This window comes from Crocodylus siamensis, chromosome 2 (genome assembly GCF_052110815.1).
Source record: "Crocodylus siamensis isolate JL-2025a chromosome 2, ASM5211081v1, whole genome shotgun sequence".
Classification (NCBI taxonomy): domain Eukaryota; kingdom Metazoa; phylum Chordata; order Crocodylia; family Crocodylidae; genus Crocodylus; species Crocodylus siamensis.
In genome coordinates, this window is record NC_143396.1 from 280,727,526 (window position 1) to 280,753,408 (window position 25,883).

The following is a 25,883-nucleotide window of genomic DNA, read 5'->3' on the forward strand; positions in this document are numbered from 1 at the left end:
AGTACCCAAACCACTACTTTGCGATTGATACAGAACCACTGTGAGAACGCAGACTGCAAAGAAGAGAGGCATATGCTTGAACAAGTAATTGTGGCATAAGAGCTCCAGTTTGAGTCTTGGTCATGTGACCTCGTGGATCAACTAGTCCAATTCCCTTCTTGGAACAGGATTTTTCTTGTTCGTTACAATGGGTCACTCAAGCGTATTATCTGTCATAACCTTACAAATCCTGAAGAAAGCGCTTCAGATGTTGGAGGCAACTATTTTCACTTTGAAACACTAATACAACAAGCCCCTAGAAATCCTCCCATAACACAAACCATTGAAATCATACCATTGCCTAACTGAGCCTTATTATTCCCAAAATTAGGGGGGCCGGGGGGGATTTTTAGTCCAGAGGGGGCCAGTAGACAATTTTCTATCCACACAGAAACTCCTCAAAGGTACAGAGCCTATAGAGACAGCACCATCATCTCCTCACACAGCCATGCCTCTTGCCCCTGGCCTAGGGTTAGGGGGGAAGCTTGAGAGAGTCCAGAGGAGAGACAGAGACACGCACATGATCAGAGGGCAAGAGAATAGGCCGTATGAAGAGAGGCTGAGAGCCATGGGACTCTTCAGCCTGGAAAAGCGCAGGATTGAGGTGACCTGGTGGCTCATTATAAGTATATAAGGGGTGTACATCAAGATCTGGGGAAACATCTGTTCAGCAGAGCACCCCAAGGGATGATAAGATCAAATGGTCACAAACTCCTCCAAGACCATTTTAGGCTGGACTTCTTTACCATCCAAGCCCCCAAGGCCTGGAATAGACCCCCCTCCAGAAGTGGTGCAAGCACCTACTGTGGACTCTTTTAAGAAACATTTGGCTGCTTGTCTTGCTGGGATCCTCTGACCCTAACTGACTTCCTGCCCCCCAGGTAGGGGGCTGGATCCGATGATCTCCCAAGGTCCCTCCAGCTCTAATGTCTATGAAATCTATGAAATGTCACAGCAACATTGGACAGGCAGGGACCTCTTGGCCTATAGAGCCCAATCCCCTTCATACACAAGCAACCATTTGTCCAAAAAGTCCACAAAAACATCCACTCTGGTCTCTCTCATAAACCACAGTCACAAAGCACCCAACTAAGAAGTAGAGACAGGAGCACTGCTAATACTGTGTCCACTGCCATGACAGGCATGTTATCAAGTAAAATATACTTAGATGTCCCTAAGAAGTAGAATACTCTCCACAGGACAGAGGAAGGAGAAAAAAAAACATAAAAACCAAAAGAAGATGACAGCTGGCCTTGACAGTCTGACCAAAAGAAAATTCCTTTTTTGACCCCAGATCCATCTGGCCTTGAGCACATGAGGAGAACCTAACGGCAAGGGCAATGTCTCTCAGTACCAGTGGGATCACCAGTGAATCCAAGACTTTCTCACTGCTAGCCACAGCACGTAGCCATGCATCAGTGGATGGGTTTATTTTCTGCAGCATTACAAGAGAGACGCGATAGGAATTGGATGTATCAAAACAGAACTCAAGTTCCCACTGATGTATGGTCTCAAAGAACATCATACAAGTGCCATAAATTAATGCTGCCCCTATGGAGTCGGCCTGGGCTGTCTTGGGCTAGAGAACAACTCTTCCCAGCCAACACTGAGCACAGATAGAAATGCAGCTCTCAGGTCTACGTCATGGTGATTCATAGAAAGTGCCATGAGTTAGACTGATTCTCCCAACCCAACAGATGTTAGCTGTTGGATTGGGAGGGTGGAAGATTGACTCCAATTTGGAGACAATCCAGGGAGAGAAGTTGTGTCTGTGAAGCCTCTCCCCCTAGCTCTGCCCCCCATCTTGCAGCTCCACTGCAGTCTCTGAATTGGAACCACCCCTTCCCCCCAGGTGAGGGGCTCCAATCCACTGTCCCCCCCCCCCCCCCCCCGTCCCCCAGCCACCACTCCAGCAAGGCTGAGAAAACCCAAGAGTGGATCTCCCTCCCTTGCCTTCTCCCCCTCCTATCCAGAGACACCAGCTGGGGCTGAGCTGGGCTGCAGCCAGAGAAGACAGAAACTAATGAAGATTCTCTGCTTTGGAGCATCTTCATTTGAACCTTCATACAATGAGGATTAATTGGTTGCACGATTGGAGGGCTATGCAGCCATGCTCTTCTATTTGGACATGACTGTAGAGCACTTTCAAAGGGCCAATTGCGTCACAAGTGTCATTTATTTCTGCGCCCCTTATTACTGCAGACAATTAGGCCTAATGTCTTGACTAATGTAAACTGTTTCTTGATGCTTCCAGACATAAGTTGTAGCTATACAATGTTTGGCCACTGTGAATAACCCCTCCTAGATTATTACTGAATTTGTCTAACTGAACTTTTTTCCTCACCTCTATTCATAAGATATCTACAAAAAGATCAGAGTTTCTGTAAATTTGCTCATTCTCCAGTATTATTTGACCTATATGTTATGCAGACATCCTGAAGCCCATCATTTGCCATTAACTGGTTCCCTGTATTGAGAAGTTACAATTCACAACACATGGATTCACCCTGTTTGACCCAGCTGTAATGGTTATACATTCGAGACCCCACAGAACTCACACAATTATCCCACAAAGCTTTACAAATCAATCCATGGAATTGTCTTTCCTTAGTGAAAACTGCACAGCTATTATTATAATTTCATTGCACCATAGGAAAGAAGATGTACTTCCCCTCAGTGTTACAAAACAAGAGAGACGAGAACTACTCTATTTGATGTTATAGAGTGCAAATCATTTCTGTATTTGTTTAAGCATCCAGCTGAACCATTCATGGCATTGCCAGGCTAATAGACCTAAGATTATAGATAAACATACATACACAAACACACACACCACACTCCTGATCAAAGAGGCATCTGGCTGTCAAACATGAAAAAAAGAAAACAAAAGGTATAATTGTCATCTGTCTCTTTTGAACACCTGGAGCCACCGATAATACAATCATCTAAAAGGCACCTTGGAGTGTCTGGCATGGCTGAGTCTTTTATGTCAGACAGAAAGTTCTTCTGAGCAGCTGAAAGCCTGTAGAGTTCAACAAAGATTTTCCTCCCCTCCCTCTTCCACTCCTTTCAGCAACAAGATGGTTTTTTCTGGCTTGCAGAGTTTTTCAAATGACTCAGGTAACACCCATATGACAGAGTAGATTTGCACCTGATAGACTCTAAATCAGAGAAGTATAGCATAAGCTTTCATGTACCAGAACTCACTTCATTAGGTAACAGCCACCATACCCTTTGATGATCTAGCAAGTGCATATGCATGTGCGTGTGCGTGGTGTGCGTGCATGTGCATGGGTGTATGTGTATAGAGACATTAGTTTATAGTTGTCATGATGAGAAAGAGCCAGCAATGGCACGAACCGAAAACTGGCAGGAACCAGCAAAGGAAAAGAAGGAGCCGTGTTTCCAGAGCAGCTGCTCAATGAAGGTAGAGTGGTCCCGGAGGAAGAGTAAGGAGGGGAGAGACCTGAATGAAAAGAGAGAGAGAGGTGTGCCACATTGGAAGGAAAGGAGAGACAATTGAGACAGCGGATACAAAGAGGAGTCAGATATCAGCTGGCTGGGGAAGGTGGAGAACAATGTCGACCCAGGAGATACCGACTGAAGAATCATTGCTGGGAATGCAATCCTGGAGTTGGTGCAACTTTGGGAAACAGCGGGCCAGCCAGGAAGAGATGGCTGAGCCTTACGGTGACAAGTAAAACTTTTCTTATTTTTCTATTATTACAAGGTCAGGCTGAGGTGGAGCACCATTGGAAAGAAGAAATGTAAATACAATAAGCCTGACACCCTTTAGTGTGCTTAAAGGTGAAGGCACCCTTTTTGTTGGACTTATACCCTTTGAGAAAAAAGCAAAAGGGGAATCAGGCTCCTTGAGCCCAAAGGATAGGAACTTATCTTTTTTTATCATACCTGAGTTTATTTTGGGATGCTTAAAGAGTGGTTTTGGACACAATACTTACCTCCACTGGAGAAGGCATTGATCAGTAGCTTGGGGAACAGGCTTCTGTCATTTCCTTCAGCCCAGGATGCAGTGATACCTAAAAAACAAGAGAAAACAATGTAAAAAGTGAGACAGATACCTTATAAAAAGAACCTTATCATAAAGAACACACTGAGTTTTCATTTTTTATGGTCAACCAGACCGTTTTATAAGAAAGTTCAAAACCTCAAGGGAATTGATCAGTACCTTATTGTCCACTAGTGTTTAAGTTGCACCTTCCCTTTAACCCTTTAACATCAAGACATGGCAGGCGAGATTTGGGGTCACCACTGAGGGAAAAAAACAGGGAATAATCTTGTAATGTGAGACCTAATCTGGGCGACTGTGATTTACACACACCAATTGACTGGACAGAATACATCACAATAGTCTAGCTTTTTCAGATACAACTGTAGTGTGCCTGGAAAAATCTCTCTAAACATCAGGTTTAAGAAACTATACTTGCCCTTGTCCCTTTCTTTACATCCGTCCCCTCATACCAGATGGTGCGTAGGCCTGGATGGACTGGCATATGCACAGCCCAAGGCTTCTCCTTCCAGAGCAAAACCCTCTGGACCTAACTGTCCTTTCCAAAACATTTCCTCCCTAAGGAATGGCTGTCATTGCCACACCTTGCCTGGATGTCTGAGAAGGGGGGCAAGCAGCTGCTTCAGAGATAATGCTTGCCTGGATGGTGCTAGCAGAGAGGACCAAAGCTAGAGGTTGGTAATACACTATCTCTGAAAGCTCATATATGCCAAATGCCAGTCTACACTGTTTTTGATTCATTTTGGCTCAAAACCTGGGAAATCCCTGAGCCCCTTCACTATACAAGAAATCCCTCCATTGATTCATTGGGCCAGCCAAGAAAAGATGTTTTTACTGTGCCTGGCCTGGATTTTCTGGCTCTTGATTTGCTGGAATCATCTTGTCTGGCCCCAGCAGACAAAGCGAATGAACTGTTGACACGCAACAGATTAGTAACCATGAGCCACAGCATCAGCACCGTGGCATGGCTCACTGCCCTGGGGACATAGTCACTCCACTCTGTCTGCAGTGCATATGCAGTTGCTGTCTCATGGATGGTGCTGGCAAAGAGACAGCCAAGTGAAACAAAGAGCATGCTGCTGAGACAGATTCGCAGGTCTTCTACATGAATACAGAAGTCATAAGGGATCTCTGGGACATGTTCTTGTTTTGTCTCCTCTCTATTAAATTTTACCTCTTTTCCTTTAGCCTCAGGTCATTAACCCAGTTACAGTCAATATAGTTACTAAATGAAGGATAATACCAGGTGACTGCATCTTAACCAGGACATTTCCTGGTATAGAAGGATTGATCAGATGGTTTATTTCTGGTATCATTACCTTGGATTCAGAATACAGTATCTCAAACCATCTTTTGGGGGCTCTTGAAAAACAGAGCTCCATCCTCAGCTTGTGTAAATCAGTGTACCTACTGTATACATTTTGACTGGATGAGGATCTGGCTTCTAGTGTGCAAGCTGGAGATGCAGTAATATAATATCTAGCCCCTACCTCAATGGGAAATGGAGGGGTTGGGAAAGAGGAAATGCCAATGGAAATATCTTAAAAATGTAGGAAGCAGGGCAGTTTCCAGAAAACCTGGAAAGTTATGTTCTTGGGCATGCCCATGATAGCTGCACTGCCCATGAGTCAGAGTGCACCCTTCACCATCAACACATCAGTTGCTTTGCCCTGCTGACAGAAAGGCGGCAGAGAGACCATATGTAAGGTGAACAGAACCAGCGTGTAAGTACTTGGAAAAAGGGAAGAGGGAGATTCCCTTTGAAATGGCAGGACACTGATTTGTGCCAGCCAGAGTCATAACAGAATGACAGGAAGACGCCCTAACTCCCCAGGGGGATCACAGACTTATTCTGACAGTATGAAGCTGATGCAATCCGATCCAAACAGGACTGGAGCAAGAGTTGTAACCATTATACAAGGTGCTCTGCCTGCCTCTGCTCAACTCCCTTTCAGCTGCAGGTTTCCCAGCATCATCTCTATTAACTCTAACAAGCAAGCAGGGCAAATAGGGCATGGTTTTTAAAGCCCTGTGCTCCAGATGGACACAGGCTGGTTAACCTTAATCAACCCCTAATCATGATTCAGCTCTGCAAGCAGGTCTTAAACAACCCTTTCACCTATCACACGCGCGCGCGCGCACACACACACACACACACACACACACACACACACACACACACACACACACACACACACACACACACCCCCCTCCTTAGAGTGGAACAAAGGAATACAGCAATGGAGGCTACGTAATGCACAAGGAAGTGGTGCATCACAGAGTTAAACCTGCTTTGTCTCATGAATACAAGGGTCCAGGACTGTGCTCAGACTTGGGGCACAAAAAGAGGTGCCAGTGGAGTAGAAACCAGAATGAATCTTATGCAGGCTCTTCAATACCTATGTAATGATAACAATGACTACCACCATCCTAAATCATAAGGTATGCTCAGTCTCCCGCCAGTCAGCCCGAGAAGGAAAGATGCAAATTTTGCATTAAGGGTCTCCCCTGTTACACGTTACATCTAAAGTAATCATACTGACTTCTGCACAGTTACTTCAGGTTTAGATCAGAGCAAGCAGGATCAACTCATAAATCCCAGACGCAAGGAACAATCAGCTTTGGCTTTGCTGATATTTCCATTGGAAAACCAATTCATTTCCACCATGTCTTGGCAAATATGAGCAGAGGCTGCCTTTCTTCACATTTGAGAATGTAATTGAAATAACGCTTTCAGGGCAAAAAGGGAAAGGGGGAGAAAAATTCAGGTGTATTCCTAAATTTGTTCTAGGCAGGAAAAAGAAAAATCACAGTTAGGGGCAGAGAGGTGAAAAGAGATTTTGGTATGAATTTCCCCTCTGAAAACTGCATTTCATTGAAGAAAAAAAAAGCAATTCAAGACAAGCCTGGAAAGTGTTTTAATGCCAAAACCACAAAACCTTATTTTTTAAGAAAGACTTTGTCTTAAAAATATTGCCTGTTGCTTATCGAAACCCAGTCTGGATCCATCTTCCATTTATTTATATATAAAACCAAGCCACATATTCCACACCTTTTTTTTTTAACTGGGGAGAGTCGACTCAGTGTGATAGAAACGTAGCAGCCCAGATTTACTCCGAGTTTTGGAGTTCAGTCTTGGTTACTGCTACCTGATCCCCTGTGTCTGGCATCTGGCACAGTTCTACTTTTGTTTCCTATGACTGAAACATCAGGCTTCACTGATGTGCGGCCACATTTTCCCCAGCCCCACAGGTCAAGTGAATTCTGAGTCTGTATCAGTTCCCAAGGGACCGAGAAGGCGGCAGGGTATAAGCTCTCACACAACCTCTTCTTCTGCAAGCCAACTTTCCACACAGCTCTTATTGCTCTTTGCCTTCACTGAGGGGCTTTTATTTAACTTGGCAACAGCTGCCACTTTTCATGGCCATTTCCGCTCACTGCTTTTGATGTGTAAATTATCCATGGATCCTGGCAATGAGGATAATTTTAATATAACTGAGGATCCCCAAAGTGACCGCCCTTCCATACAGCTAGGCTTTAGTTAATGCTTTTCTCTCCCTTGCTTCTACTTTGTATATTGAAGTTGTTTCAATTTATAGTCTGAAATTTGATTGACTGAAAAGGGCTTGAATGATGCTGTTCACTACAAGTTTCTGCACACCGAGTCTTTGCTCTGGTTCCTTTATGGGTTAATATACCACATACACAGACCTACCAATGACAGCCATGGGCTCGCATTGTATACCTGAGCATCTACCTGTAGGACACGAGTGCTCAGAGGACCAGGGGGATAAGGGAACTTCATACCAAGCTATAGAACAGGTCTCACTTCAGCAAAGCCTTTCAGGCACGTACACATAGAGGTGAAGTGTGGCCTGACCATATCTGGTGATATCCTGATTCATAGGTGACCTGGATTCAGTTCCCTTCTCTGCCACAGGCGTCTTCTGTGCCCTGGAGCAGGTGACCTATCCTTTCTTCTCTCTAAGGTAGAGCTATAAAACCTTCCTCTTCTTCACAGAGGGGTTGTGAGAAGTGCATTGTGGAAGGACTGTGAGGCATTTGAATGGCACAGCGATGGGGCTGTATCAGTAACTAAGGTAGAAAGTATATTACTGAATGGGAACTGTACAGGGAAGTTGTATATGGAGAACTATAGCTCTGATAACACTCCCAACTGGCTGATTGATTTTCTTTGCTGTATTTCCTTTCAACATTTTGATGATTCTCCCCCCTCCTATTTCTGCTAAACAGAAAGGGACACTTTCATTTCAGAAGCACAGGCTGAAGCGCCAGCAGGGAATGAAGTGTGTGAGCATAGCTGTCATGCCCCATGCTGTGTATTTGGGGCCGAGTTTTAGGGTGGGAAACAAAAGCATCTGAACATTAAAACCATGTGTATCTACCTTCCCAACACAGAGGAGAAAAAAAAAGCCTTGCTCTTACATTGTAGCCAAGCACTGAAAGGCTCAGCCTAAAGGGAGTGTTGCATTCACTCTCCATGCTACAGTAGGATCCTCAGGGGATGTGGCCACATTTTCCTTCCACCCCAGGGAAGAAGCTCCCGGATTCACGTTCCCAGCAGGGTGGGGCCCACTGGGAAAGGTGACTCCTCCACTTCAGTGGAAATTGCATCCATTCCAAGCCTACTACAAAGCCCATGACTATTCTCAAGAGTCTTAGAGGTGGGAGGAGGAGAGGCTAGCTGCTGAAGACGGGGAGTTGTTTCACCTTTCTCTTTGTCTGGTTTGCTGGGTGGGACAGGGTGGAACAGCTGCCATTCAGGGATAGCAGGGCAAGGTTTCAATATTTGAATGGAAAGAGTCAAGAGTATCCAGAGAAAAGAGAAAGTGGCTATTTTTATTCAGTTTCAATAAGCTCTACATTGCAGGCCAGAGACCCCAGCCTGATTACTAGACCCTCTGGCACAATGCCACAGTTGCAGCCAGGGGCAATGATCACAACCTCAGGCCCTGGAGTAGGTTCACAAAGGGTTCCTACACTGCCCACAAGCTGCTGAAGTTTATCCAACAGATTGGTTTCTCTGAGGCTCAACATCAGGCATAGTGAAAGGGGAAAAGCGCACCTGGCCCAGCCTAGCCCATGGGCCTGGTGTTTAGGGGACTCTTCCAGGAAGAGGGAGTTGTAGATTCAAACCTCCTTAGGGTGCCATGGGGGGAAGACCAGAAATTGGGTTTGCGGCAAAGTGGGAGTCTCTGGCTAGCCACATGGCTAGCTCTCCACCTGCCTCTGGGCACACCACATGCCTGTCTCACCCACCATGCCTTGTTGGTAATTAATAATGTTGTTAGTTAAGGTGGGAAGCTTCCCATTGTACACCCCAGTGTTGGGGGGGCCATCCGTGGCTCCATTCCACCCCTACACCGCAGCCCAAGCCTGGCAGATGGCATCTCAGGCAGTTAGCTCAACTGTTGGCTTCGCCCATTATCTCTGGCCTCCAACCCTGGGGACCTTTGGTTTCCATATGTCCAGGCCCCGTCTCAGGCCCAGTTGGGACCACGAGCTTCTTTGCTCTTTGTGGGCATCCCTCGCAGTGAGCCCCTGGCCCTTTTGACCCTTTGGTCCTGGCCCCAGCATTGACCAGTTGAGTACCTCAGTGGGGTTTTTGCCTCCTGCCTGCACTTAGGGATTGGGTCCCCCATTCACAGCTCAGGTGCTCCTTGACGTGTGCCTGGCCCTGTGGGGTCACTCCTCCAGCAGGCTCAGGAGCCTCCAGAAGTTTACCTGGCCTATCCTGCTCTGATGTACTATGAGCCACCCAAAGGTGAAGACTGGGGTTAAGGTGCCCCTACTCACCTTTCACCAGGGTAGTAACAGGCCTGGCAGTTCCTGGGGGCTCCCGCACCACTGGGAGCCCCACCAGGCCACCCACTCCCAGCAGGGTGCAGTTTTAGGTCATGCCCAGGACCAGGAGCCAAACCATCCCCTACAGCTCCTGCCCTTACCTCCAGGATGCTCCAAGCAGCCTTGCAGCCAGGCAATGTTACTGCCTGCCCTGCCAACAGGGAACAGCCCTGTTTATATAGGCAGCCATGGATCAAAAATGGCTGCCGCAATTAAGCACCCACAGTGCCCTGCCACAGGGTCTCCCACTCCCAGGGCTAGTTTCTTAACCACCCAACTATTGGGCTAAAATGTGACCAACTCCTGTGACTAAGGGTCTACAGGAGATCCCTTCTGAGCATGGTTGGAAAGGCAAGTCTAGTCAAGCAGACGGCATCTGCTTTTAGATACCTAACTAGCACAGACACCTAAGGAAAATAGGACATGGGCACCCATGCCTACTCCCTCCCTTCCATACAAAATGTTGGTGTGGGGACAGATATAAGAGAAGTTCCTTTAAACTGAATGCTTCCCAGAAAACTAGGTGAAGGAATGAAGTGGGGGAAGACGGTACTTTTATTTTAACAGATAAACACACACTGGGCACGCCTACATGCGACGCTATGGCGCAGTAGCAACAAGCATGACATGAGAGCAATGAGCTCATTGCTACGGCATTGTAGCGTCACTGGGCATGATGGCGACGCTACTGAGCAGTAGCTCATTGCTTGTGTGCAGTAGTGTCTAAAAATAACTGTGCGAGGACGATACTGTGCAGTAATGCTGCTTACTGCACAGTCTTTTAGTACTTGGTTAAGCAAGTATTAAATGACTGAGCAGTAGCAACTGCACAGTCGGCCGCTCATGTAGACACACCCACTATCAACCTCTTCAGTCCTTTCTGTCTAAAGCAAGGTCATAGGAGTTGCTTTCTTATGATTATTAACACCTCAGAAGCCAGAAGTTTGTCTCAATGACTTTGAACCAGTAAAACCTTGAAGTTATACTGTGGCTTAAACACATGGAAATTCCTTCAGGCCCTAATTAATTTAGTATTCTTCCACAGAAAGACTGTTGGCATTGTAAATTATTCATAAGATATTATAGAGTCACTGATCTCAAATTTCGTACAAAATTACAGCAAAGCTTTAAAATTGCAAGGAAAACAGCTTTCAAATTAACCCTTGCATAATGCCCTGTGAAAATAGCATCCATAGGGGGTGTATTTTTTTTTCTTTATTCTATCATTATTGCTAATACATATAATTGCCTTTTGTTTAATGAGATACCCTGCCCATCTTAAATGAAAAACAACAGCTACTTCCAAGAATACCTAGGAGCTAATATTATGGAAAACTGAGACATATTCATCACCATTGCTTAGCTCTTTGTTGGCAAGTTTATTAACAAGGCCAATGGACAGAATATGTCAAACAACAATTGCTATTGTATGGATCTTGCTGTGCTCTCTCTCTTGCTTCTTCCTTAAATAACCCCTTGATCAAGATGCATTACTGCACAAAAAACAAAAGGAAGCATTTGATAGCCTTTTCAAAACCAAAATTACTCTCAGATTGGCCGTCTTCATCCTAGCAAATGGTGCATTACAATTACAATGACAAAAGAAAAAAAGAATTAAAATATAACTGAAGGTCATTTGTTTGGTTTGCTGCATGTGAGTCTCACAAAACCAGCAAATTATTGCCATGTCAAACTACAAAATCTTCCATATATTGCACTTAAATAATGCATTATTAATCATGTTGTAAGTTCTATAATTTCTCATGAAACAATGAGAATGCTGTAGAGCAGATCACTATTAGGTATATAAATTTGTTTTCCTGGAAGAAATAGCCTGTGTGTGCACATACACACTACCAGTAAAAGTAGTTAGAATTTACAGTAAGACAGCTAAAGTGATTATCTTTAAAACATTCAATAGTTTTATTTATTTAATAAGAGTCTGTGAATTGTGTATGTAACCAAGGATATAAGATCATGTAGTAGAACAGTTGGTTGTCATTTACATCTGGCTAATATGCTTGTCCTGCAGTAAGACTAGATAGATCATAGCAAACAAAATTCAATACATAATCAATTGGTTAACTATGATTCATTGTCACTGGCTCTGCCTTCTGTACCAGAGATGCTCAAACAGAATTTTAAATGCTCCACTCTCAGTGCCCCAAGGACCTATAAAACCAGAAATGAAACTGAAGAATTGTGCATTCTCCTAAATGTACTATTGCTATTTATGGGTGCAAGCTTAAAATACAACAAACAAAAAGATGAAAGCAGTTGGGCTTTCTAATTCAGAAGTACTATCAATTGCTATGAGCAAGACTCCCAGATTTCATAGATTTCATAGACATCAGGGCTGGAAGGGACCTCGGGAGATCATCGAGTCCAGCCCCCTGCCCAAAGGGCAGGAAGTCAGCTGGGGTCATAGGATCCCAGCAAGATAAGCATCCAATTTACTCTTGAAGGTGTTCAATGTAGGTGCTTGAACCACCTCCGCTGGCAGACTGTTCCAAATCTTGGGGGCTCGGACAGTAAAGAAATTCTTCCTGATGTCCAGCCTGAAACGGTCTTGCAGGAGTTTGTGACCGTTCGACCTCGTCATCCCTTGGGGCGCTCTGGTGAACAAACGTTCCCCCAGATCCTGGTGGTCACTCCTGATAAACTTATAGGTGGCCATCAGATCACCCCTGAGCCTGCGCTTTTCCAGGCTAAAGAGTCCCATGTCTCTCAGCCTGTCATCGTAAGATCTGTTTTCCTGCCCTCTGATCATGCGCGTGGCTCTCCTCTGGACTCTCTCAAGCTTCTCCGCATCCTTTTTGAATTGTGGAGCCCAAAACTGGACACAGTACTCCAGCTGCAGCCTCACCAAGGCCGAGTACAAGGGGAGAATGACATCCTGGGATTTGTTCGAGAAGCATCTATGGATGCAAGACAGCGTTTTGGTCGCTTTATTAGCCGCAGCATCGCATTGCAGGCTCATGTTCATCTTGTGGTCAATGATGACCCCCAAGTCTCTTTCTTCTGTAGTGCTAACCAACGTAGCACTGCCGAGCCTATAAGGATGCTGCAGGTTTTTCCTCCCAAGGTGGAGAACCTTGCATTTTTCAGTGTTAAACACCATGAGGTTCTCGTCCGCCCATTTGCTGAGTTTGTCCAGGTCAGCCTGGATCACCCGCCTATCTTCTGGCATGGATGCTTTGCCCCAAAGTTTGGTGTCATCGGCAAACTTGGCCAGTCCACTCCTGACTCCAATGTCCACATCATTAATAAAGATGTTGAACAGTATGGGTCCCAGGACAGAGCCTTGAGGGACCCCACTGGTCACAGGGCACCACGATGAGTGACTGCCATCGATTACAAATCCTGAGGTGGGCTTTAAAAGCATGAGATTTAAAATGATAATACACTGGTTGGTGGTGAGAGTTTGGTATTTGCCTTCTGGCCTTTGAGTCTTTAGGGTACTCTTGGGTTGTCTTTCCAAGATGTAAGTTCTTTTAGTTTCTAAGTGCTACCTTGTTTTGTTTTCTCCCTGACAACCAGAAGGGATAGAAACTTGTCTTCTTTTTAAATAAAAGCTGACATTTTCACCAAATGTGTCATCCCTAGGATCTGGAGATTTAGAAGATGCACTGACTAACATAGGGCTGGCCATTATAGCAGGAGAACAGACAATACTGAATTAGCCAAGATCCCAAAGAACTTAATTTACCTAGAATAGTTTACTTGAAAGAGCATGGACTGGCCCATGAAGTAGAAACAAAAGTGACAGCAGGCTCTTCTTTTCTCAGTGCTTCTTTGTAAGCAACAGTTCCAAGTTTGCCTCCTCAGTATAGAAAGCATCTTTGTTTTGCTTGACCTGCCTTCTTTTCAGCCTAATCACCCAGGTGAGAAAGAAAACAATAAGAAGGCACCATGATGTTGAAAGCAGGAAGCAGCAGCTTCCTAAATGACTCAACTCTTCCTTCACAACGACATACAGTTTCTGCTTTGTATAGGAGTTGCACATGGATCTCAGCTTGAGCCCACAAAGTGAGGCATCATGAGCTCATGAGTCTCAGTATGAAAGACTAATAAGCACAGGAAAAAACAGCAGACGAGTACCAGGGGAAAAGACAAGAAGAACCACAAGTCCACCTGAGATACACACATCTGGAAAACATCTGCATATTTCATGTGACCGGTTGCATCACTTAAGTATGTTTCTCCTCTTAACTGTTCATTTCAAGCTCTTCCACCAAAGAAATCAATTACTAATGACATACAGCCCTAGTTTTCCTCCTGAACCCATAATTGCTTCCAATTTTAAGCTAAAATTAGCCATTCGAGCTATCCAAATGAGCATAGTTTAGTGTGGCTGTACATAAGCAGTGCTTCAGATTGTTGAGCAGAGCTCCTCTTTGACAGCTCCTTCTTATAAATAACATAGTTTCCTCCTTACACAGAGAACTTTTCAGAGGCGACAGATGTTTGAAAGATGTGGCTGAATTAGTTGAATAGTCTGTAAAACCCACCAACCTGAGATTGCAAATACAAAAGTCCTGAATTCATACCAGCGTAGGGAGAAAGAAACATAAATCACCCCCTAAATAACTGCCTCTTTTCTCTGCAGATATCTTCTGTGTCACACTGTCAGCACTTAACACGTAATAAATAATGAATAATACTAATAGTTTATTGTTCTGACACCAATAAGTGCACTATGTTACATTGAGAAAGATGCCTCAGAGACATTTTTTGTTCATTAAGCTAGAAACTTACATTTCACATGCAAGAACTGGACCAGATTCTCAGTTGCACTCCAGTCCCTGTGCACTGGAATAAGGCCAAACAGCATCTGGATGGAACCACCTGGGATTTCCCTCCAAGGGATCTCTCAGCGGGTATATAACCAATATACCACAGCACTTCAGATCTGGTCCTGATACTGTGTTGGTGAAGGACTGGAAGGAAAGTTGGGAGATCAGCAATGGAGATCTGTCCAAAACAAGCTGTAATTTGTTTAGCTGCCGTACGGTTCCTTAGGCACTATATCATACTACATCAAATTAGAGATACCTCTAGGCTGTGCTATCTTATGTAGGCATTCAGATGGCACAGATCCATAGGAGAGCCATATCCAGCTCCCTTATATCCCCCACTTCCAATACACTGAGCAGAAGCTCAGTAAAGCAAAATATCGGGACCAGGATATATCATGGTGCTGCTCAACCCAGGCTGTTATCAAAAAAAAAGTCTAGATGGACCCAGAAAAGAACTAATCTAGCAACACAGGGACCAATTACAATCCTACGCTTGAGATGCATCTCTACAGCCCAAGTCAGTTCAACGGAAAGTCCCCCAAGCTCGTGTTAAGAAGCTAACTCAAGTACCGGAAGTGATACAACCAGATAAGCACAGTGATCTGCCTGAGCTAGCAAGCTCTGCTGCATTAAGTTGCCTAAGCTTTTCCATGTAAGCCAGCAAGATTGGGTAGGTCTGCATAGCACTGTGTTGTGCTGCGCTGACAGCCTGAGTATAAGGTCAGAAGCAATGTCAGTGACCCAGTGAAACCAAATCGGTGCAAAGCCCTGTATAAGATAAGAAATAGGACTTTCCATGGCAGAAGGTGGACATTGGGATCAGGGTTCCACCTCTTCCTTGACATTCCTCTGCCATTTGGTTGGCTGGTGTCCGAAGAGACAAGTTTCTGCATCTTTCCTCTTCCTTAAACAGCTGTTCTTGGGCCAGCCAGTCTCTGGCTCTTTGTTATAAATGTCCTTTGCCAAGTAAAGAAGGACATTATTTGCTCCTATTTAGTTGGCCTAAGAAAAGATATTGCCTCTGACTAGGGTTGTCAACTCTGACTGAAGCTATTCCGCGAGATTTTCTTTTTCAACATGAAGTACCATCATAGGAGTGCACTGATAAGAGAATTTTTGGGCTGATACCAATGGCTGATTTTTAACGAGGCATATTGACTGATACCGATCCGATTGCTGATATGCAGCCAGGCAGCTTAGAGAGCAGTGTCCGGCTGGTAAGTCTATTGCGGGGGAAGGGGTGAGGTGGGGGAAGGCACGTGGGAGGCAGATAGAGGCCCCCGTGGTGAGGGAGGGAGTGGGGCAGGGACAGGCACTGCACAGCAGGGGCAGAGCAGGAATGGAGTCATGAGTGGCTCATCTGAGGACATGGTGGGGGGCGGCTCCCACCACTGTTCACACCTTGGGAGGGCATGGCAGGGGGGGTGTCCCCAGATCTGCATACAAGGCGAGGGTGGGCTGCCATTGTGGGCTGGGGCTAGGGCAGTGATGGGCTCTGGGAGCCTGGGCCAGGCTGCACTCAGAGTGGGCAGCCACGGTGCTGGGAAGGGGGCTACTAGATTCACTGTAGCTCCCAATCCCAATGCCTCCACTGCCAGCCCTGCATTGTAGACCTGGATCTTGGTTTCCTTCCAGACATCACAATGAATAAATACAGGCCAAAGCTATTTCCTAAAAGAGGCACTTGCACACAGGATCCTGTGCTAGATCTCCTCATCAATGTTCACTCTCTGAAAGTCATGGCTACTGAAGTAAGGAAAGTACTCTACTACCTCCAAAGTTTTTCCCTCAGTAGCAATTTGTGGGGGGGCGGGGATCGGGGTCACATTCATGGTTTCAGGCAAGCTGATAGAGCATGCCAATGTTCTTGATGTTGAGAGAGAAGCCCAGAGTTCAAAAGGTTTATCCAAAAAGATCCATCATGGTCTGGAGGTTTACCTCAGTATGAACAAGGATAGCACAGTCATCAGCACATTGAAGGTCAAGGACGGTTGTTTTGAGGACTTTGCTCTTTGAGAAAAACATCCCAGACTGAAGAACCCTCCACGACACTTCACAACTAATGGAATCAAAGGCCTTAGTAAGGTCAATGAAGACTATATACAGGTCCCAATGTTGTTTCCACATTCTTCTTGGATCTGGTGGGCAAGAAATATCACGTAAATTGCTCCATGAGATGGCCTGAAACCACAGAGATTCTGGCAGGATTTCCTCAGTAGGGGTAGAAGATGGTTCAGGAGGATTCTGAAGATGATTTTGCCTGCTGTGGGAAGGAAGGCAATACCTCAATAGTCTCCACACACAGGCTTTTCTCCTTTTTTGAAGATAGTCATGATGATAGCATTCCTCAGGTCCCCAGGGACCTCTTCATTATTCCAAAATGAAGAATAAATTAATGGAGCCTCACTACAAGTTCCTTGCTGCCAGCCTTTTAGATTTCAATAAGTATGCCATCAGGTCCAGTAACCTTGTTGTTCTTGGTTTCGTTTCCTTGATGGCACACCAGACTTCTTTTAGGATAGAAGACTTGGGGAAGAATCAGCTTTCAGGGTGTTAGGGGATTGACTCGATGGTGGTATCTGTCATAGTTGACTCGTGGTTCAGGAGTGCCTCAAAGTGCTCTTTCCATCTAGCTTGTATAGATTCATTGCCTTTAAGGAGCATTGAGCCAAAGTGGGACCATGGGAAGTTAGGCTGTAAATGGCTCTCATTGCCTGGAAAAAGCTGTGCATGTCATGTTTGTCAGCATACAGCAGAATATCCTTGGCTTTATCCTGCCATCACTGATTTTTGATTTTCCTTTGAGCTTCAGCTTTGGACAGCTTGGATCTTAGCTTCACTCTCAGCAAACCATTCTTGGTGTTGACAGGTGGTATAGCCAATGGATTCAGCACTAGCCAAACGTAAACCCCTCTGGCCAAATTTAAACCCCTTCCAGAGTTCCTTAATGTTGCCTTCATTTGTGGACAGAGCAGGGACCTCTTCATAGAGACACTCTTGGAAATCCTTACAGACATTTGGGTCTTGAAGAGATTTGGTGTTTGTCGGGGAAAACCGAAGGATCGGGCCCCAAGGTCACGGTGGGCCGGGGTGGCAATTAGATACGGACAGGTGGGATTAGCGGCGTAGAGTCTGGAGTTAGGGACTCGGAGCGGATTTAGAAAGAACAGGTGAATTTATTTGACTTACGCTTCAGGCGTAGGCAGAAAGGTCTTCAGTTACAGTTGGAACACAAACAAACAATTAACAACAAAGGGGTCTGTTGGCCCACGAGGTTCAGTCCGAAGACCTAGTCCCAGGGCTGGTCAACAGCTCATAAATGGGGATTACAAACAACGAAACAAACAATAAAACGAACTGTAACACGGTGATGATGAACCGCGTGACGCCAGTCCACAGCAATGGACGAATCGGGTGGTCGTATGAGAAAGCCGAGGTCAGGAGCCAGAAGATGAAGCAGCGGAGACGTCAGTTGGAGGGATGAGCAGAGTCGTAGTTGGTGAGGAAAGCCGAGGTCGATGATTCAGAACCGGGTTAAACAAAGTCCAGAGGGTGATCCGAAATCGTAAGCCGTTAATCAGTTCGAAAGGTAAGTCAGGAAGCCAGATGATCGTAGTCAAAACCGTAGTACAACGAGTACTATGAAGCCACCGAAGGAGGAGATCAATAGGCCCTGAAGCCTGACTCAGAGAGCAGTCCCTGCAGCAGCAGCCTCTGTCTCTGGTCCGCGCGATCTCCCCCCACACACCACCACACACACCACAGCACCACCACCCCGAGGGAGGGGCTCACAGAACTTTTATATCAATTTAGTATCCAATCAGCGTGCTCTCCGCAGAGAAATTTCTAGTCCGATTACCTCATGTCAGGTTCTGACTGAGCATGCTCTCAGTCAGGAGCTGACACAATCTGAGCATGCGTCTGTGGGGAAAGTAGGTCAACAATGATTGACAGCTCCGCAGGTCACTCAGGGGGCAAGGACTGGGTGAGCCTTGGAAATTTCCACTCACAGCTTCAAACCGCGCATGTCAGTTTAACCTCTTCTGTGCTGGCAGCACATACTCAAAAATTTCCATGACATGCCCCCTTGCTGTCAGCACAGAAGCTAGAAGGCCGAATTATACCTCCTCCCCCTCGGTGTTGTCGTCGTTCCGAAACTTATCGGGAGAGGGAACGATGGAATACACGTGTACAGACAAAGCTGAAACCTTCCGTGTCAGAATCTTAGAAATACAACTAACAATAAGAACGATAACTAAGAACACGAATAAAAACGATAACAAGGGTGTTAACAAATTCGTTAGCCATGACGACACATTAAAGCCCAACCAATTGAATATTCTAGACAGCCATCCTTTTCCTATTCCCGCAATGGAATTGACCTCCTCTGCAATTTTTCGGATTTTGATGATTTGACCTTGTAGTGGGACGCTGACATTAGGGATGGCTATGCAGCACATATCGTGGGACAGATTCAAATACTGGCACAGTCCTCCCTGCTGGATGAGGAGTGCATCTAGCGCCAATCGGTTCTGCATAGTCATGCGCGACACTGCTTGTAGCTGTTGGTCTACGAGGTCAAAACCCGTGGCCGTATGATTTGCGAGTAACTCAACCTGCTCAGAAAGTTGTGCTAATGCTATCCGGGCTTTGGCGATCGCGAGTCCCCAGAAAAAGAGACCCTCAAAACCCCAACTGAGTCCCTGGGCAACTTTTTCCCCACTCGTTAAAGAACTCCACACCGGAGTACGAGATCTTTTATCTCGGTGTGACACAAGGGGACTCGGCGGGTGTGCCGTGGAAGCCTGTAGAGGTGGACAAAATAAAATCGAACTCAAGAAACACTGTACACCTGATAATGTAGCTGGTAGGGTGGTGTACAATCGCCCGTCCGAGCATGCCCATACCATTCCCAAAGGTGCTGGTGTACTCAATTCAGAGCATCGACCTGGGGCAGGAAAAGCATGCCTAGTCCTTTCCGGGGGGCCGGATTGTCTAATGGGTTGTTCCACACCATGGCAGAGAGCACTTACTAACACCGCTCGTAATATGGGGTAATAAAAACTAAACAATGAATTGTTCCCCCTGGGTCCTGGCTGAGTTAGATCGATTGTTAATGATTCGTTCCACACCACCAAGGGAGTAGGCTTTACGAGGGGTGAGAGGACGACCTCAGGGTCGGAAGTTTTCCTTCCCCTGGGAACGAGGGTGAGGTGCCAAGGTGGGATAATTGAGCGGGGGTCCCACTTTAGCGACATGTCTGGTCGAGACCAATCCTCACCTTCGGGGTGTATCCCCCATGGGATAGTGGAACAAGCGCACGGAGCTTCCCTTTCCCAGCACTCCTCACGAGGTGGTCGAGTGATTAGCGAGAGAGTGGTGAGATTAAATCCACGGGGCCAAGTGTAACTAGTCAGAATATAGCCTCCTCCCATCAAGGGGACAGAGATATTGATAACATTCTCCCCACTTTCTGAGACCTTGGTAAACCATGTTTCGATGTCAAACGGTACTGAATATGGGATGAGGACCGAATCCTCTACGGACAGAGGGATTTTAAGACACGCGGTCAATCCCTCACCATTCTCGTCGTCTCCCGTGGCATTAGCCCACATTGACAACAAGTACAGAACCGAATTTTGAGACCGCTCAGAATCTGAGATCGATACCGTAGATACAAAAATAACATATTTACAACACATCAAAACCCAGAGTACTCCAAAGTCCTTTTGTCTTCTTGGCATCTTTGTAGCCTTGTCTGATTTAAGTTGTCACTCTAATTTCCAGGCTCCTCTCAAATCCTCTGAGGAATGATCCGATAACCTGAAACGACAAACATAAACAAAACAACAGAACGTGTCCTTTTTATCTATAGACCTCTTTCTCCTGTACCTTCCAGCACTTAATAAGGGACAAACAGTTGCCCCCTTGCTGGGAGGACAGGAGCTGTGACTTTAAGTAGTATCATTGGTATGGTTAACGTCTTGTGGTAGAATCGTTTCTGTATTAGAGCGTCTCGATAGCCAGTTGTGGTGGGTGAGTATGGTCCGTCCGCTATCTGTAAGGGTGACCAAGTAGGTGTTCGGATAGCTCTCTGCAGATTGTATTACGCCTTGCAAAACTTTAGGATGGCGATGGTTATGGTCTGGAAGGGAGACCCACACTAACTCGTTGTCTGCAAATTTCTTCTCCCATGGTTCGACTGGTTTTTCCGTAGATTGTTCCCACAAGGGTTTGGTCGCATTCAGATTAATTAGGATCTCATGATTACGGACTGTCCAATTTCGATAACTCCCATTTCCCGTTACTCGGAGCGCTTCTTTATAAAGTCCTATGGCCCGTTCCACAACCCCATTGGACTGGGGATGGTAAGGAAGATGATGATGCCATGTGATGTTATATGACCTAGCGAATTTTTCAACAGTGTTTGATGTAAAAGGTGGCCCACCATCCGACTGTATTGTGGTGGGAACTTGCCACATCGCGAAGACGGCGGTTAAGGCTGTAGTAACTGCTGCGGCGTGGGACTTCCGAAGGGGTATGACGGTCATTAGCCGAGAGCCGAGATCAATAACGAGTAGCCCCTTATTTGGGACTGAGGCTCCAGGTAATGGCCCAAAAAGGTCGACTTGCCAGGTTTGACCTGGGTTGAAATTTTCTTTTGCGAGGGCTCCTTGCGTGCTCCTCGTGGGATGTACTTTCTCCTTTGCACAGGCTGCGCAGGCTTGGACTACGCGCCTCCAGTCACGATGTAAGCCATACTGTGGCTTTTCTACTATGGTCTCACGCCATCGGGAGTAGCATGCCTTGGGGCCTGGATGACTCCATCGCTCGTGCAACCAAGTGAGGTAGGGGTCAATACAAATGGGTTCGCTCGTTTCGTCTAGGGTGAATACTTCATCATTAGTTACTAGTCGTGGCCTGGGTTCGCTCGTATCGTCTAAGGGGAGTACTTCATCATTAGGTACTAGTCGTGGCGAGGGTTCGCTCGTATCGTCTAGGGGGAGTACTTCATCATTAGGTACTGGTCGTAGCAACTCATCGATTGTAGCGTGTACCGGGTCGGTGTCATTCCTATGGGAACGTGTGTGGCGGACTAGTGGTAGGATCGTGAACTGCGACAACAGTCGGTATGTGTCTTCCCAAATGTCAAGGTGTTCAGTCGGATTAGTCGTACCAGTTATTATCTCGTAGATGTAATGAGAATCAATAGCGATGATTGGGACAGGGAGAGTCGCGTCGTGGTTTTCTAAGCAGTGCTGTGTAACTGCATGGAATCCCAGGAGTTCATTACGTTGGGCTGACTCACAGCCGGGTTTGATATCGTGTATGCAGCATGGATGACAATAAAAACCATACTTCCCGCCTTCACGGGTGGAACCATCCGACGCCATCCAAGCCGGCTGGGTTGTTCCGTACAATGTGAGGTGTAGTGTTGTGTCAATGATCGGGGGCGGCGGTAGATCCTCGTACTTCCATGCATTCCAATGGTATAAGTGATTTAAGACTAAAGCACTCCATGTGGCTGGTTCTCCATGGAAACATGGATCGGGTCGGTCGTGAGCTAGGCGAGGTATCAAAGTTGCTCCTACTGCCTGCAATCGCCCTTGGCCGACAGCGAGTGGTTCTGCCAGCTGAGCGGCTAGGAGGGTTTTGCCTATGGCACCATATCGATGTTGGTTCGTGCGGATGGTACGATGAGCGAGAAATACTAAGTTTCCATCTGTATTCTTTACCGTGGTGAAAATGTGCTCTGTTGTAAATCCCACCGTGACCGTTAATGGCGAATCAAAATCAATCGCGTGAAGATTCGTTCCCCGAATAGATATTACGAGGTTGTGTAATGCTTTATCATCCTTTGGGGTCCAGGGGGTTTGGCGCCTGGACTTCTCTCGAATTTGCCTCTGAATCCGAGCTATAACTGGGAGATGATCAGGAGTGATGAAATGTCGGACCCAATTCAATCTTCCCAGCAGGGATTGAAAGTCTACCTTCTTTGATAATTCTTTGTTTTTCCACAAATCAAAGGAGAAATCATCGTGGGCCACGCCTTTACGGAGGTCACGAGTAAAGGTAGTCCCTAAGAACGTGATCTCACTCGTCGGGTGCAGTTGAGATTTTTCTTTATTTACGATCCATCCTTCAGTAGTTAAATGTTGGATGAGATCGGTCGTGGCTTGGATTACTTCGGTTGCGTTCCTACCCATGATGGCGATGTCATCGAGGTAAGCCCAGATTCGGATGGACTTGGCGATTTCGTTGCTTTTGGTGAATCTGTCAAGGGTGTCATTCATAGCACTGGTGGCTAAGGCTGGAGCATTTCGATAGCCCTGCGGACATACGTTCCAGTGAAACATTTTCCCTCTGATGCACATGTTGAGGATACCCTCAGAGTCGTCGATAGGTATGGAATAGAACATGTTCTTCAGATCTATAGTCGTGCCCACCCAGTCATGGGCTTGATAATTGGCCATCTCATATAGGTTCTGTGGCAGCGTACTCGATGAAGGTTGGGTCAGTGCTACACAACGTCTATTAACCTCACGGTAATCCACAACGAGACGTACGGCGTCTGGTCTTCCAGGCTTTGGTATCCCCCAACCTGGGGAAAGGTAAGTGCTCGCCTGTATTCGCCTGATGGAGCCTTCACGGACCAAGTCGTCTAGCAAGGTGTCCAGAGGATCCTGAAGATGCACTTTCGTTGGTATCGGAGTATACCGCCATAGGGAGTGGATTTTTAGCGAGGGTGCATGCCACTCTGGTCTAGGTACAGTCATGATAGGTAGGACTTCTGACACCTTATGTTTCAGTTCCAAAGTGCGAATGCCAGGGATTCCTAAAATGTTCACGTTCCCGAGGACCGCATCCAGTCGTTTGGGATGGCCCTTGACGGTAAATTTCACACGAGCTGTTGCAGTAGCAGCATTGAGGCCTTGAACCATCATTACCTTGTTGGTACGATGATGTGGGATCGACGGTTTGATGACATTAACCTGGGCCCCTGTATCTAGTAGGAATCTTGCCGTAGTGATGTCGTGTGGATCATCGGGGTTCTGTATCTCTATTGAGGCGTACGGTCGAGGATCGCTATCAAAGAGTTTCATGTGGTTCGTCGCTACTAATATCTTTTGTTTTTCGGTTCGGGCTTCCATGTCGTTTTCTCCAACCCCCTCCTGTACTCCTTCAGACAAAATAGTTTCCGTTACGCTTGGTTTTTCTTGGTTTTGTTTCGATTCGTTTCGTGCGGTTTCGTTATGCTTCAGACTTTGTTTCGTTTTGGTACGTTTTGGTTCGGTTATCACGGTTTCTTCAAGTTCGGTTTGTGTTCTTCGCTTTACTTCGGTTTTTTCATTTCGTCGTTTGGATTCGCTTCGTTGAGTTTCGCTCCGTGTAGATTCGTTACGCTTTGGTTTGTTTCGTTCTGGGTTACGCCGTTTCAGTTCGGTTTGTCCGCTTAGTTTTGCTTCATCACGTTTAAGTTCGCTTTGTTTCAATTCGTTAATCGTTTCCTCGTTTGAGTTCGGTTTAGGTTCGTTTCGCTTACGTTCGTTTTGTGTTACTCCGATTGCTGAGTCCGTTTGTCGCCTTGCTGGGTCAGTCAAGCCATCGATCGCCGGACTTACGCCGATGGCGATCACTCGTTTTTTGGCTTCTGTCTCTCAATGAACCCTAAAGCTCTGGCGAGAGCTCGCTGTCCTTCATCTTTTAGGGCTCTCAGTTGTTCTTTACTTAGGCCAGATTTTTCCAGAAGGAACCCAAACATTGCTCTTTCTAGAGGGGTCCTCTGGGGCGGTGAGTAACTTGTACGGGCTGGCGGCGGAGAAGATCGAGAGTAATATTTTCTTGTTTCCTGTGGTGACACTCGAGGTGGTTTCCGTTGGTTTTTATCAGTAGTTTTTTGATTGTGCTCAATCATGTGTACATATCTTGATTCCCATTTCTCATCCCTGTCGAAGCTTACACTCTTTTGATGTCGTTGCTTCTCCATGGCTCCTCTTAACTGGTCGAGCTGTCCCAGAGTATGGATAACCGGTCCATTTACTGATGTGCTTAGTAATAACCTCGCGGTAATACTTTGATTCCCACCGTAGATTTCAGTGGCGGCATCGACCGCTTCTTGTAAACAAGGTACATCCCCAGATGATAGTACATATCTGTGTGGCCATGCCCCCTGCACCTGAGCAGGTGTCAAATTCAAAGCTTGGTGGGCTGGGTTCCACATGGCGTATGAGGCTCCGATCACTGTATACACCAGTGAGGTAGCACTCGCACGACCCGCATGTCCCTCGTGCCAGGTGTGGATCTTCCTCTGAAGTGCCTCGGTAACCAGAGCTGGAATGGGTATTGGCCAATAATAATTGGCCAGCACTGGCACCGGGTCCACTACTTTAGCTCGGCTCCAAGCTGAATTGCGCACGAGCTGCAAGGCTTCATCTTGATTGATGGTCTCACTCCCTGCTTCTGCTACTAAACGCCCCAACCAGGCAATCGGTGTTTCATCATTTCGTATGCCGGTTTCCTTTTTCAATTCATTCATTTCAGAACGTGTTCTAGTTCGTGTTGTGATGGTCTGTCTTGTCTGACCCTGAGGATCAGTCACCCATTTTTGAACTGCAATGGGAAAAGCAGATACCAGTTCTTCAGTGTAATCGTTGTGTTGTTGGCTTGGTTTATTTCGCGTTACTCTTATGAAGTCGTTCTCAGCTTCATCAGCACTTATGGTTTCGTTTGTATAATTCATCTTGGTTACTGGTTTAGTCATTTCTATTAATCCGTGGCTTGTGTTTGTTCCGATGGTACTTGTTTTAATCGTTAAGCTTCTTGTTACATCATTCGTATCGGTTCCAATAGTATTCGTGCTTACTCTTGATTTCCTTATGGTTACGTTGTTAGTCTTATCTTCGCTTGTTGTTTTAGTTGTTTCCGTTCCTATGCTGTGCTTAATTACTTTGTTACAGTCTTCGTTGTCCGTTTGAGTGCAATTCTCCCGTACGTCCTCCTGGTGGCGCTGGCTGACGTACGGAGGCGGTGGCTTGCGTACAGCAGGTGGCGCTGTTGCGGGAGGCCGGCTCTCGGTGGGCGGAACCATAGACAGCATTTTTCCGGAAGGCGGGCTCGGGATGGGTGGAGCTGGGCGTCGTGACGTCAGC

The 25,883-nt window shown here is 46.3% G+C and overlaps 1 protein-coding gene across 1 annotated transcript; it reads right to left on the reverse strand.

Moving 5' to 3' along the window:
• Nucleotides 1–17,912: 17,912 nt before the first annotated feature.
• Nucleotides 17,913–20,477, reverse strand: LOC149872280 (uncharacterized). Its single transcript, XM_090034171.1, has one exon. It carries the CDS (start codon nucleotides 20,475–20,477, stop codon nucleotides 18,852–18,854), a length of 1,626 nt encoding a protein of 541 aa, XP_089890297.1. The 3' UTR covers nucleotides 17,913–18,851.
• Between the last annotated feature and the right edge of the window lie 5,406 nt (nucleotides 20,478–25,883).

What these genes read in the sequence shown, in the direction of transcription:
- LOC149872280 (XM_090034171.1), bottom strand. Translation starts at nt 20,477, where the DNA reads ATGCCAAGAAGACAAAAGGACTTTGGAGTACTCTGGGTTTTGATGTGT.